Raw genomic sequence first — 14,234 nt, 5'->3', positions numbered from 1 at the left:
TGCTCAGTGTAGTCAAGTTTTTATAACTGGCTCAATGTAGCCAAGTCTTTATAACTGGCTCAATGTAGCCAAGTCTTTATAACTGGCTCAGTGTAGCCTAGTCCTTATAACTGGCTCAATGTAGGCAAGTCTTTATAACTGGCTCAATGTAGCCAAGTCTTTATAACTGGTTCAATGTAGCCAAGTCTTTATAACTGGCTCAATGTAGCCAAGTCCTTATAACTGGCTCAGTGTAGCCCCGTCTTTATAACTGGCTCAATGTAGCCAAGTTTTTATAACTGGCTCAATGTAGCCAAGTCTTTATAACTGGCTCAATGTAGCCAAGTCTTTATAACTGGCTCAGTGTAGCCTAGTCCTTATAACTGGCTCAATGTAGGCAAGTCTTTATAACTGGCTCAATGTAGCCAAGTCTTTTAAACTGGCTCAGTGTAGACAAGTCTTTATAACTGGCTCAATGTTGCCAAGTCTTTATAACTGGCTCAATGTTGCCAAGTCTTTATAACTGGCTCAGTGTATCCCCATCTTTATAACTGGCTCAATGTAACCAAGTCTTTATAACTGCTCAGTGTAGTCAAGTTTTTATAACTGGCTCAATGTAGCCAAGTCTTTATAACTGGCTCAATGTAGCCAAGTCTTTATAACTGGCTCATTGTAGCCTAGTCCTTATAACTGGCTCAATGTAGGCAAGTCTTTATAACTGGCTCAATGTAGCCAAGTCTTTATAACTGGTTCAATGTAGCCAAGTCTTTATAACTGGCTCAATGTAGCCAAGTCCTTATAACTGGCTCAATGTAGCCCCGTCTTTTAACTGGCTCAATGTAGCCAAGTCCTTATAACTGGCTCAGTGTAGCCCCGTCTTTATAACTGGCTCAATGTAGCCAAGTCTTTTAAACTGGCTCAGTGTAGACAAGTCTTTATAACTGGCTCAATGTTGCCAAGTCTTTATAACTGGCTCAATGTTGCCAAGTCTTTATAACTGGCTCAGTATAGCCAAGTCTTTATAACTGGCTCAGTGTAGTCAAGTCTTTATAACTGGCTCAATGTAGCCAAGTCTTTATAACTGGCTCAATGTAGCCAAGTCCTTATAACTGGCTCAATGTAGCCAAGTCTTTAAAACTGGCTCAGTGTAGACAAGTCTTTATAACTGGCTCAGTATAGCCAAGTCTTTATAACTGGCTCAGTGTAGCCAAGTATTTATAACTGGCTCAGTGTAGCCAAGTCTTTATAACTGGCTCAATGTAGTCAAGTCTTTATAACTGGCTAAATGTAGCAAAGTCTTTATAACTGGCTCAGTGTAGCCCCGTCTTTATAACTGGCTCAATGGAGCCAAGTCCTTATAATTGGCTCAATGTAGCCAAGTCCTTATAACTGGCTCAATGTAGCCAAGTCCTTATAACTGGCTCAGTGTAGCCCCATCTTTATAACTGGCTCAATGTAGCCAAGTCTTTATAACTGGCTCAGTGTAGCCAAGTCTTTATAACTGGCTCAATGTAGCCAAGTCCTTATAACTGGCTCAATGTAGCCCCGTCTTTATAACTGGCTCAATGTAGCCAAGTCTTTATAACTGGCTCAGTGTAGTCAAGTCTTTATAACTGGCTCAATGTAGCCAAGTCTTTATAACTGGCTCAATGTAGCCAAGTCTTTATAACTGGTTCAATGTAGCCAAGTCTTTATAACTGACTCAATGTAGCCAAGTCCTTATAACTGGCTCAATGTAGCCCCGTCTTTATAACTGGCTCAATGTAGCCAAGTCCTTATAACTGGCTCAGTGTAGCCCCGTCTTTATAACTGGCTCAATGTAGCCAAGTCTTTATAACTGGCTCAGTGTAGACAAGTCTTTATAACTGGCTCAATGTTGCCAAGTCTTTATAACTGGCTCAATGTTGCCAAGTCTTTATAACTGGCTCAGTATAGCCAAGTCTTTATAACTGGCTCAGTGTAGTCAAGTCTTTATAACTGGCTCAATGTAGCCAAGTCCTTATAACTGGCTCAATGTAGCCAAGTCTTTAAAACTGGCTCAGTGTAGACAAGTCTTTATAACTGGCTCAATGTAGCCAAGTTCTTATAACTGGCTCAGTATAGCCAAGTCTTTATAACTGGCTCAGTGTAGCCAAGTCTTTATAACTGGCTCAGTGTAGCCAAGTCTTTATAACTGGCTCAATGTAGCCAAGTCTTTATAACTGGCTCAGTGTAGCCAAGTCTTTATAACTGGCTCAATGGAGCCAAGTCCTTATAATTGGCTCAGTGTAGCCCCATCTTTATAACTGGCTCAATGTAGCCAAGTCTTTATAACTGGCTCAGTGTAGCCAAGTCTTTATAACTGGCTCAATGTAGCCAAGTCCTTATAACTGGCTCAATGTAGCCAAGTCCTTATAACTGGCTCAATGTAGCCAAGTTCTTATAACTGGCTCAATGTATCTCCGTCTTTATAACTGGCTCAATGTAGCCAAGTCTTTATAACTGGCTCAGTTTAGTCAAGTCTTTATAACTGGCTCAATGTAGCCAAGTCTTTATAACTGGCTCAATGTAGCCAAGTCTTTATAACTGGCTCAGTGTAGCCTAGTCCTTATAACTGACTCAATGTAGGCAAGTCTTTATAACTGGCTCAATGTAGCCAAGTCTTTATAACTGGTTCAATGTAGCCAAGTCTTTATAACTGGCTCAATGTAGCCAAGTCTTTATAACTTGCTCAGTGTAGCCAAGTCTTTATAACTGGTTCAATGTAGCCAAGTCTTTATAACTGGCTCAATGTAGCCAAGTCTTTATAACTGGCTCAATGTAGCCAAGTCTTTATAACTGGCTCAGTGTAGCCTAGTCCTTATAACTGACTCAATGTAGGCAAGTCTTTATAACTGGCTCAATGTAGCCAAGTCTTTATAACTGGTTCAATGTAGCCAAGTCTTTATAACTGGCTCAATGTAGCCAAGTCTTTATAACTGGCTCAGTGTAGCCAAGTCTTTATAACTGGCTCAATGTAGCCAAGTCTTTATAACTGGCTGAATGTAGCCAAGTCTTTATAACTGACTCAGTCTTTTTTATGAAGATTCAGTGTGTAGGCTAGTAGATTATGAATTACTAACATCCTAAATAGTTTTGACAATAATTTGCCTAAATAGGTTTTTAGAACATTATTTCTCTGTAGGTTCTTGATCAATAAATAGAGCCATAGACCAGCCAAGCTACCCAGAGACACACTGAGAGAGAGTTTGTCTGTGTGGATGGGCACAGATGGAGTGTTTATTTTTGAGTGCAGCTGTTCAAATATGATTGTGCCCTACATAGATAAAAACATACAGAGGGGGAAAAACCATCAGCCTGCAGTCTCTCCTGTGACACAGCCTCATCCATACTACAGTGCTGAACAACACAACCATACATCTATATACCGTTTATAGTGTAAAACCCCTTCATGATTCACTGCTAGTTACAGTCCCTGCATGACCTATTACAAGTGTGATTAATCCGGTATGGTTAGCCTAATGTTGGTGGGAATTCCTATGATTCACTGTCTGACTGATGGGGTTGAACACACAGCCTACAGCCCCATTTAGACACTGTACTCTGTGTGTCACTCAGACCTAGTGTAGGCCTAGTGTGATCCTCCACAATGTTTCCAGAGGTCATGATTCAGCACAAGCTGTTGTGCTCTCACTTCTTTATATTACCATATATAATGTGTCATTGCATTGGTTCTTCTATGTACTTATTCTCTTTGATTAAGGGCAGTCAAACCTACATTCCAGTAGCATATTTATGTTAAAAGCACAACCTCTTTTCCCTGACCAAATACAATTGCGATAGTTGAGTGGTTCTCTATACTAAAATTGACTCATCTTACAAGTAAATGCTCTTAGTTCTCAGAGTAGAACATGTGGGTGTGGTGGCCTGGCAGTAGTTTGTAAACAGAACTACTGTACTGTGCTGCCAAGGCAGGTTTGAATGAATCCAGCTGGCTTAACTAGCTCTAACCTGCCCCTGCTTGCTAATATGTTAGACCAAAATCTCTGATTATAGAGCCTTTTTGTTATCCATAGGATGATTATGTAGTCACAGCGGCTCACAGGTAATGTCTTCCCAAAAGACAAGAAATGCTAGGTGATATAGGCTATACCTATTTGTTATCCATAGATCACCTAGGTAATGCCTAGGTGATCTGTATCTTGTTGTTATCCAAACCATCAGTACCCTTATTGTCTATGTATCGGTCTGTCCCCAGGACCTCTTCCCTACCCCCCCTGGACTGGCCCCTGCCCCACCTGTTTGGCCAGTACGAGCTGAAGGTTGAGGTGCACCCCAAGGCCCACCACCGAGCACACTACGAGACGGAGGGAAGCAGAGGGGCGATCAAAGCTGCATCAGGTGGTCATCCTGTTGTCAAGGTAAGACCATATGGCTTATTGTAGTCTTTCCCCTAGATTGTTTTCCAGACAGGGCTCAAAGGCCCCTGGCATCAACATTGTCAAAGCGGGTGGACCTTCCTCACTAATTCACTGGCCTAGTACATAGTCAGTGAATAACCCATAGAAATCACAATAACCAAAACATTCAGTTATTACCAGCTGGTGTAACCAACCTTACCTAATAACTGGCAAAACACAGGTCAAATGGCTCTTTAGGTCATAGTATACAGTAGGTCATGGCCAGTTTGTTGTGCCCGTCTGTTAGAATGATGCCTGACTGCCCTGCAGTGTGTTACATAAGGTAAGCCTAGAGGCTAAAGAAACGCACACCTATTTAGGCGAGGTGCTGGCTAGTGGAGTAGAACACATGAAAAATGAAAGGAGAGCCGCACAGTCTCGGAGCTCACATGCAATAATGTAATGACCTAATATCCAACGTTTAGAGAGACAAGCTGTCTTCATCAGGGTATAATGACAAACACTGCGGTGTGACTAGTTTATATAGTGTCAAAGGGCACACACAGGTGTCTGTAATCATGGCTGGGTGTTGCCTGATATCAGTGGTTAATTCTGCTATATTAAAATAGCATAAAAAAAACATAAATGGATAGCATACGATCATAGATACAAGTTGGCTACATAAGCCTACAAACATTTACAATGAACAGCAAAATCACAATAATCACAAGAATGGCTTCAGTTCAAAGTCTACGTTGAGACCAAAGGGAGCAAGGGTCTTTAAATTAAAGATCCATGCAGCCTCTCATTTTAACAATAAATTGTCGAGGTCACCCCCTCTCCTAGGGAGGGTGACATTTTCGATGCCAATATAACGTAAGAACGAAATCGAGTGGTTTGCTTCCAAAAAGTGGGCCGCAACTGGGTAAGTCGAGTTTTTGCACCAAATGGTGCTACGATGCTCCGAGATTCGTACTTTTAAAAATTTGCGCTTTGTTTTACCCACATAATTTTAGGATATTGCGATAACACCTTTGATTGCATAAGGTAAACCTTTCTGAATCTAACCTATACCACCAGGGAAACTATCACCGTAGTCATGTAACCATGATGTCAGTGTAGCAACCTGGACGCAGGAAGTAGAACTTAAGAAACTCTCTGATGGTAACTACAAGAGGCAGTGCAGCTCAGTTCAGTTCTGGATGTGACCTGCATCTATACTGACAGTGACATTCTGGAAAAGGGTCTAAGACACTGCATCTCAATGCAAAAGGCGTCACTGCAGTACCTGGTTCGAATCCAGGCTGCATCACATACGGCCGTGATTGGGAGTCCCATAGGCCGGTGGACAGTTGGCCCAGCGTCGCCTGGGTTTGGCCGGGGTAGACCGTCATTGTACATCAGGATTTGTTCTTAACTGACTAGCCTAGTTAAATAAAGGTTACATTTACCATAACAAATGTTTCATTTTGATTGATAGACCGTGCCTTGTAGAATCAGGACTGTCACAACATGCAGTACCTCAACTGTCAATTTATACAGCCCTCTAGGTTTCGGCAGCCAATGCTAGTGAATTAAAGTATTATCAAACAATAACCACCCCACCCCTCCCTCTGTACAGGTAGAAAGGGTGAGCTGCTGCAGCAGGCACGCCAAGCAGGGCAGGGTACATCATCGCAGTCACCGTACCCGAAACCCAATTAGTTTGTCTGTCATGCGATACCCCAGAGACTGCGGCAGAGTGAGCCTCAGCCTTACTACTGTACCAGACCTGGGTTCAAATAGTATTTGAAATATTTCTGTTATTTAACTTGTGCTTGATTGAGCTTGACTAGAGCAGTGAATCCAATAATAATATATGCCATTTAGCAGACAGTTTTATCCAAAGTGACTTAGTCATGCATGCGTACATGGTCCAGTGATTTGAACCCACTACCCTGACATTACAAGTGCCATGCTCTACCAACTGAGCTACAAAGGACAAGGTCCAAACCCTTTCCAACTACAGTCCAGGCAGGCTGAAGAAAAGGCTCCCAAGTATTTTGAAAGGGTTTGAATACTATTTGATCTGAGGTCTGTTACAGAACCTATGTAGCGCCACATTCCTGACCCAGGGCTCCCGTTCTGTTATCCAGCTGACAACCAGAGCAGAGCCAGGCAGTGGGTGAATATTTTATGCTCAGGGGACAGGGATCCTATGTGTGGTGACTGAAGCGGTGCGGACGGCATCATGGGCCATGACCAGTGGTGTGTAGTAACCCAACAATGCCCCGGCTTGGACTGTGTGTTTGCATAACCCAACAATAACCCTGCTTATAAGAGCCAGGAGGTGGCTTGTCTTTCCAGTCCACTCCCTCAGGATCATATTTTAGTTGCGGTTTTAATGGAACTATACACTGATACCCACAACAACCCCAATGTAATACTCTTCTAATTGAAGTGACCTTTAAGAATGTGGACCAGAGGAAGACCACAGTTTGGTGTCCAGAACCGCTCATTTCTTTAATTTTTCACTGGGGTTGTCATCATTGGTTATTTTGATGCAAATGTTGTTGACCATTTGTTCCAGTTTCTTAAAAACTATACCAACTCTCATCTCAGGGCGAGTTATACAGACTGGGTCCTGTTCCTCCATCAGTCAGAGCTCATGCTGAACCATTTCAACAGCAACCTTTCATTCTACCCCACCATGTGTGACGATGCATAATTTAGCTATCAGAATGTTGAACCCGTACAAGCATTGGCTGTGTTTGCCCTCATTCCTAGTCCAGAAGGAAGCTATTTGGCTATAAGATTATTAAATTCCTTTTTTTTATAGTGCTGTATTGCTCCTCGCTTTGTCTTTGTGTGTGTGTGTGTGTGTGTGTGTGTGTGTGTGTGTGTGTGTGTGTGTGTGTGTGTGTGTGTGTGTGTGTGTGTGTGTGTGTGTGTGTGTGTGTGTGTGTGTGTGTGTTTTGTTTGTTATGGGTCACCAGACCAGTGTAATACTAGACACATGTGATGATGGATGATATCATCTCTGGTTAGGCAGGTCTAATGGTGTTGTCCTTGTTTACTAAACAGAACTTCCTCATTGTTTCTCTGTTGACATTCTGTTTCCCCCTTTACCACTGTGGGACCAAGAGGCTGTCCTGTCATATTTGTTTTCATTACAACCTAAACACCTGCCTTACTGATTGATACAGGCCCAAGACACAATGTGCTGCTAGAGTATTTACAAAAAGTCTCAGGTTAGAAGTGCTGACCTTGGACCAGGTCCCCACTGGTCCAGAAAATCATCATGAATTCTTTATGTAAAAGACAAAACTGATCATATCTCAGCAGTCATACTCTGAGTGAATATGCAGTAGCCCTGGTGAATAAGGGTCAGTCACGAGGCTAACAACAGACTGACTAACAGCCTTTTCCCTCCAGGTGCAGGTCTGTAACTAAGCCTATAGTCCCTAGCCGTAGGAGGACATTGGTCCCTCAGTGTCTCCAGTGTGTCACTGTATCCTTCTGCTCTGATGGCACCAGTCTTCCTGTGGGGTCCACTGACTCAGGTGTTGGGACTCGTGATGTCATCAACTGAAGCCATGACTGCCATCTGGCCGTGGTGTGGGCAGCTTCCTTTTGTGACTGTTGTGTTTATTGTCTATATCAAGACACACACACACACACTATCTCACACATACACACACACATACCCCCCCAGATCAAGGAACTGCTATGTCAACAGAAAAACAAGAGCATGCCACTGGGAAGGGGTCCATGGTAGAGCCCTGCACAGGCAGGAAAATGAAGCCCGAGCCCTACCCATGCCCACAATGTTCAGGCTCTACCCTACCCATGCCCACGACATTCAGGCTCTACCCTATCCATGCCCACGACATTCAGGCTCTACCCTACCCATGCCCACGACATTCAGGCTCTACCCTACCCATGCCCATGATATTCAGGCACAATTCCTACACATGCCCATGATATTCAGGCTCTACCCTACCCATGCCCATGATATTCAGGCTCTACCCTACCCATGTCCACGACGTTCAGGCCCTACCCTACCCATGCCCATGATATTCAGGCTCTACCCTACCCATGCCCATGATATTCAGGCTCTACCCTACCCATGTCCACGACATTCAGGCTCTACCCTACCCATGTCCACGACGTTCAGGCCCTACCCTACCCATGCCCACGACATTCAGGCTCTACCCTACCCATGCCCATGATATTCAGGCTCTACCCTACCCATGCCCATGATATTCAGGCTCTACCCAACCCATGCCCATGATATTCAGGCCCTACCCTACCCATGCCCACGACATTCAGGCTCTACCCTACCCATGCCCACGACGTTCAGGCCCTACCCTACCCATGCCCACGACGTTCAGGCCCTACCCTACCCATGCCCACGACATTCAGGCTCTACCCTACCCATGCCCATGATATTCAGGCTCTACCCTACCCATGCCCATGATATTCAGACTCTACCCAACCCATGCCCATGATATTCAGGCCCTACCCTTCCCATGCCCACGACATTCAGGCTCTACCCTACCCATGGCCACGACGTTCAGGCCCTACCCTACCCATGCCCACGACATTCAGGCCCTACCCTACCCATGCCCATGATATTCAGGCTCTACCCTACCCATGCCCACAAAATTCAGGCTCTACCCTACCCATGCCCACGACATTCAGGCCCTACCCTACCCATGCCCACGACATTCAGGCTCTACCCTACCCATGCCCATGATATTCAGGCTCTACCCTACCCATGCCCATGATATTCAGGCTCTACCCTACCCATGTCCACGACATTCAGGCTCTACCCTACCCATGCCCATGATATGCAGGCTCTACCCTACCCATGTCCACGACATTCAGGCCCAGCTTGGGCTGCTCATGAGACGTGGTAGAGCTGTTATCTAGCAACTTTTGGTCACTCTAAACTCCTACCAAAACGTACGCAGTATTATTCTTTTCAGTGAAATAATCTATCCTGTTGACTTGGACAATGTTCTGGTTTTATATTTTATAAGACGTTCGAACACCATGTTATGATGGTAAGATATGACTGTACAGAGACACTGCACAGCAGAGCAGGAGGGAGCCCGGCCCTTACCCTGGTTGATGAAAAAGTAGGCCTTAACCTGAAGTATAATGTTGGGGCCCTTCAGACTCGTGTCGGGTATCAGAGCTACTGTAGGTAGATGTAGCGCAGGGGAGGGGCAGTGGTGTAGTGGACGGTAAAAACAGTTTACTCACCTTTTGCGGAAAAATGCATTGAAAGTTCCCTAAGCGTGACTTTTCTCACTGCGACCGGTGATCAGAGTTAACTCAACCTAATTTTTTTACCACTACAGGAGCAGGACAGACGGCGGGCGGGCAGACATGGGCATGTAGGTGTGTGCGTACGTGTCTCCCCCTCAGCCAATCAGCCTACATTATTCATGCTACAGTATCTGCTTTATGCTAATTGTACCGGTCCTGTTCCTGAAGCACTTCCTGGCTTGTCTCCCTATCATCTATCTATTTGTCTAGACTCTCTGTGACCGAGCCCTGTTTATATGTCAGAAGTCAGCCAGTCTTTGTCTGTTGTTTTCTCTTATCCCAGTGGGCCACCGATGCAGTTATAATGGTAGAGGTTGTGTGCCTGAGGCGGGAAGCTGTTAAAATACCCTGGTCCTCCCACCACCTAAAAGGGAAGGGTGGACTTGTCTCTGTTTTCTGCTACTGTTAAGATTCATGCTTTTACTGCTGTATGTTGACTTGTTGCAAACCAAAGGAAACGAAAGGCTGCTTTAAAGCAAGCCTCTCTATAGGACGTGTACTTCACTGATAATGCTGCTCACCTAGTTTGAGCAACAGGCAATTGTTCGCTTGGGGGGTCTCATCTTAAATGAGTGGTTTTTATTCCATCCCCCGTATTGTTTAGTAGATTTGAAAGGTCGCTAGCTACAGGGTCTCCTTCCCATAACCCCAAGGGTCACCAGGTTATCAGGCAGGGCAGCGTCATTTACATGAGAGGAACATGCAAGACAAACTGATCTTATCCACACTGTGATCAAATGGCCACGTACTGTTCCCTTGGGCGTACATGCACATACATATCCTACTATAGGTTAATGAGTAGTACAAGGGGAAGTCATAAATGTGGTCTCCTCAGTCCGTGTCTCCCCCCCAAAATAAACCATAGAGTGCAACAGAAAGAAAGCCATAGGTCTGCATGTCATAACAGTCATCTTCTAACTAAAACCTACAGTAGCCAGACAAACAAAAGCAAAACAATGTGACACTGTTTACATGGCACTGTTTGGACAGAGGTGATTCATACCACTGTGTTCTGTGTGGAATGCTGCTTATTCCAGTGGATACCACGCTAGGCTATGCTACGCTAAGCTGTTCTAATGTAAACATAGCCTGGGTTACGCTAGGCTAAGCTAGGGCTTCTTCTCCGAGGCTAGCCAAACTGCTGGGCAGGCAGACCATAATTGTCAGGCACACCTGTTGCTAGGGGATGGGTAAGTCCAAAGCCTCTGGCTTAGCAATCCATGTGCGTATTTAACCAGCCTAATTGTGCGCTTGCTGCTTCGACACAAAGAAAAGGAGATCCACAGTGTTACACAGTTGGGCCATGGATACAGACACACACACACACAGGTGTAGAACTGAGCGTGAAATGCTTAGTTACAAGCGCTTAACTAACAATGCAGTTCATGAAGAGTTAAGAAAATATTTACCAAATACACTAAAGTAAAAAATATTAAGTAACTCAATAAAATAACAATAACAAGGCTATATACAGGGAGTACTGGTACTGAGTCAGTGTGCGGGGGTACAGGTTAGAGGTAACTTGTACATGTAGGTAGGGGTAAAGTGACGATACATAGATAATAAACAGCAAATAGCAGCTGTGTAAAAACAATGGGGGGAGTCAATGCAAATACATATATCCCATTTAGCAGACGCTTTTGTCCAAAGCGACTTACAAGTCGGCTGGGGCCACTACTTTTACATATGGGTGGCCCTAGCGGGAATCGAACCCACGACGCTTGGCGTTGCAAGCACCATGCTCTACCGACTGAGCCACACAGGACCCAAATAATCTGGGTGGCCACTTGATTAATTGTTCAGCAGTCTTGGCTTGGGGGTAGAAGCTGTAGAAGCTTCTACCCCCAAGAAGCTGTTACGGAGCCTTTTGGTCCGAGACTTGGTGCTCCGGTACTGCTTGCCGTGCAGTAGCAGAGAGAACGGTCTATAACTTGTGTGACTGGTGGCTTTGACCATTTTTTGGGTCTTCCTCTAACACGCCTAGTATATAGGTCCTAACACGCCTAGTATATAGGTCCTAACACGCCTAGTATATAGGTCCTAACACGCCTAGTATATAGGTCCTAACATGCCTAGTATATAGGTCCTAACACACCTAGTATATAGGTCCTAACACGCCTAGTATATAGGTCCTAACACACCTAGTATATAGGTCCTAACACGCCTAGTATATAGGTCCTAACACGCCTAGTATATAGGTCCTAACACACCTAGTATATAGTTCCTAACACACCTAGTATATAGGTCCTAACACACCTAGTATATAGGTCCTAACACGCCTAGTATATAGGTCCTAACACGCCTAGTATATAGGTCCTAACACGCCTAGTATATAGGTCCTAACACGCCTAGTATATAGGTCCTAACACGCCTAGTATATATGCCCCAACACGCCTAGTATATAGGTCCTAACACGCCTAGTATATAGGTCCTAACACGCCTAGTATATAGGTCCTAACACGCCTAGTATAGAGGTCCTAACACGCCTAGTATATAGGTCCTAACACACCTAGTATATAGGTCCTAACACGCCTGGTATATAGGTCCTAACACGCCTAGTATATAGGTCCTAACACGCCTAATATATAGGTCCTAACACGCCTAGTATATAGGTCCTAACACGCCTAGTATATAGGTCCTAACACGCCTAGTATATAGGTCCTAACACGCCTAGTATAGAGGTCCTAACACGCCTTGTATATAGGTCCTAACACGCCTAGTATATAGGTCCTAACACACCTAGTATAGAGGTCCTAACACGCCTAGTATATAGGTCCTAACACGCCTAGTATATAGGTCCTAACACACCTAGTATATAGGTCCTAACACGCCTAGTATAGAGGTCCTAACACACCTAGTATATAGGTCCTAACACACCTAGTATATAGGTCCTAACACACCTAGTATATAGGTCCTAACACGCCTAGTATATAGGTCCTAACACGCCTAGTATATAGGTCCTAACACGCCTAGTATATAGGTCCTAACACGCCTAGTATATAGGTCCTAACACGCCTAGTATATAGGTCCTAACACGCCTAGTATATAGGTCCTAACACGCCTAGTATATAGGTCCTAACACGCCTAGTATATAGGTCCTAACACGCCTAGTATATAGGTCCTAACACACCTAGTATATAGGTCCTAACACGCCTAGTATATAGGTCCTAACACACCTAGTATATAGGTCCTAACACGCCTAGTGTATAGGTCCTAACACACCTAGTATATAGGTCCTTACACGCCTGGTATATAGGTCCTAACACGCCTAGTATATAGGCCCTAACACGCCTAATATATTGGTCCTAACACGCCTAGTATATAGGTCCTAACACGCCTAGTATATAGGTCCTAACACGCCTAGTATAGAGGTCCTAACACGCCTAGTATAGAGGTCCTAACACGCCTTGTATATAGGTCCTAACACGCCTAGTATATAGGTCCTAACACGCCTAGTATATAGGTCCTAACACGCCTAGTATATAGGTCCTAACACACCTAGTATATAGGTCCTAACACGCCTAGTATAGAGGTCCTAACACACCTAGTATATAGGTCCTAACACACCTAGTATATAGGTCCTAACATGCCTAGTATATAGGTCCTAACACACCTAGTATATAGGTCCTAACACGCCTAGTATATAGGTCCTAACACGCCTAGTATATAGGTCCTACCACACCTAGTATATAGGTCCTAACACGCCTAGTATATAGGTCCAACACACCTAGTATATAGGTCCTAACACGCCTAGTATATAGGTCCTAACACGCCTAGTATATAGGTCCTAACACGCCTAGTATATAGGTCATAACACACCTAGTATATAGGTCCTAACACGCCTAGTATAGAGGTCCTAACACACCTAGTATATAGGTCCTAACACACCTAGTATATAGGTCCTAACACGCCTAGTATATATGTCCTAACACACCTAGTATATAGGTCCTAACATGCCTAGTATATAGGTCCTAACACGCCTAGTATATAGGTCCTAACACGCCTAGTATAGAGGTCCTAACACACCTAGTATATAGGTCCTAACACGCCTAGTATATAGGTCCTAACACGCCTAGTATATAGGTCCTAACACGCCTAGTATAGAGGTCCTAACACACCTAGTATATAGGTCCTAACACGCCTAGTATATAGGTCCTAACACGCCTAGTATATAGGTCCTAACACACCTAGTATATAGGTCCTAACACACCTAGTATATAGGTCCTAACACGCCTAGTATATAGGTCCTAACACGCCTAGTATATAGGTCCTAACACACCTAGTATATAGGTCCTAACACACCTAGTATATAGGTCCTAACACGCCTAGTATATAGGTCCTAACACGCCTAGTATATAGGTCCTAACACACCTAGTATATAGGTCCTAACACGCCTAGTATATAGGTCCTAACACACCTAGTATATAGGTCCTAACACACCTAGTATATAGGTCCTAACACGCCTAGTATAGAGGTCCTAACACGCCTAGTATAGAGTCCCCCTCTGCTCCGCTGTGTGTAGTCTTTATTCCTCTGTGTTGTCACTTTTCTACACCAGTC

At 44.3% G+C, this 14,234-nt stretch overlaps 1 protein-coding gene across 3 annotated transcripts in view; it reads left to right on the top strand.

Annotated features, from left to right (window-relative positions):
* LOC135551362 (nuclear factor of activated T-cells, cytoplasmic 3-like) overlaps positions 1-14,234 on the top strand; it is a 129,663-nt gene that overhangs the window by 47,626 nt on the left and 67,803 nt on the right. For all 3 annotated transcript variants that reach the window (XM_064982590.1, XM_064982584.1, XM_064982598.1), the window contains exon 3: positions 4,217-4,379. In XM_064982590.1, coding sequence (XP_064838662.1) covers positions 4,217-4,379 — 163 coding nt within the window. The remainder of the gene's footprint in view (positions 1-4,216; positions 4,380-14,234) is intronic.

Source organism: Oncorhynchus masou, chromosome 1 (assembly GCF_036934945.1).
Source record: "Oncorhynchus masou masou isolate Uvic2021 chromosome 1, UVic_Omas_1.1, whole genome shotgun sequence".
NCBI classification, from domain to species: Eukaryota; Metazoa; Chordata; class Actinopteri; order Salmoniformes; family Salmonidae; genus Oncorhynchus; species Oncorhynchus masou.
This window is presented reverse-complemented; position numbering and strand designations above follow the sequence as displayed.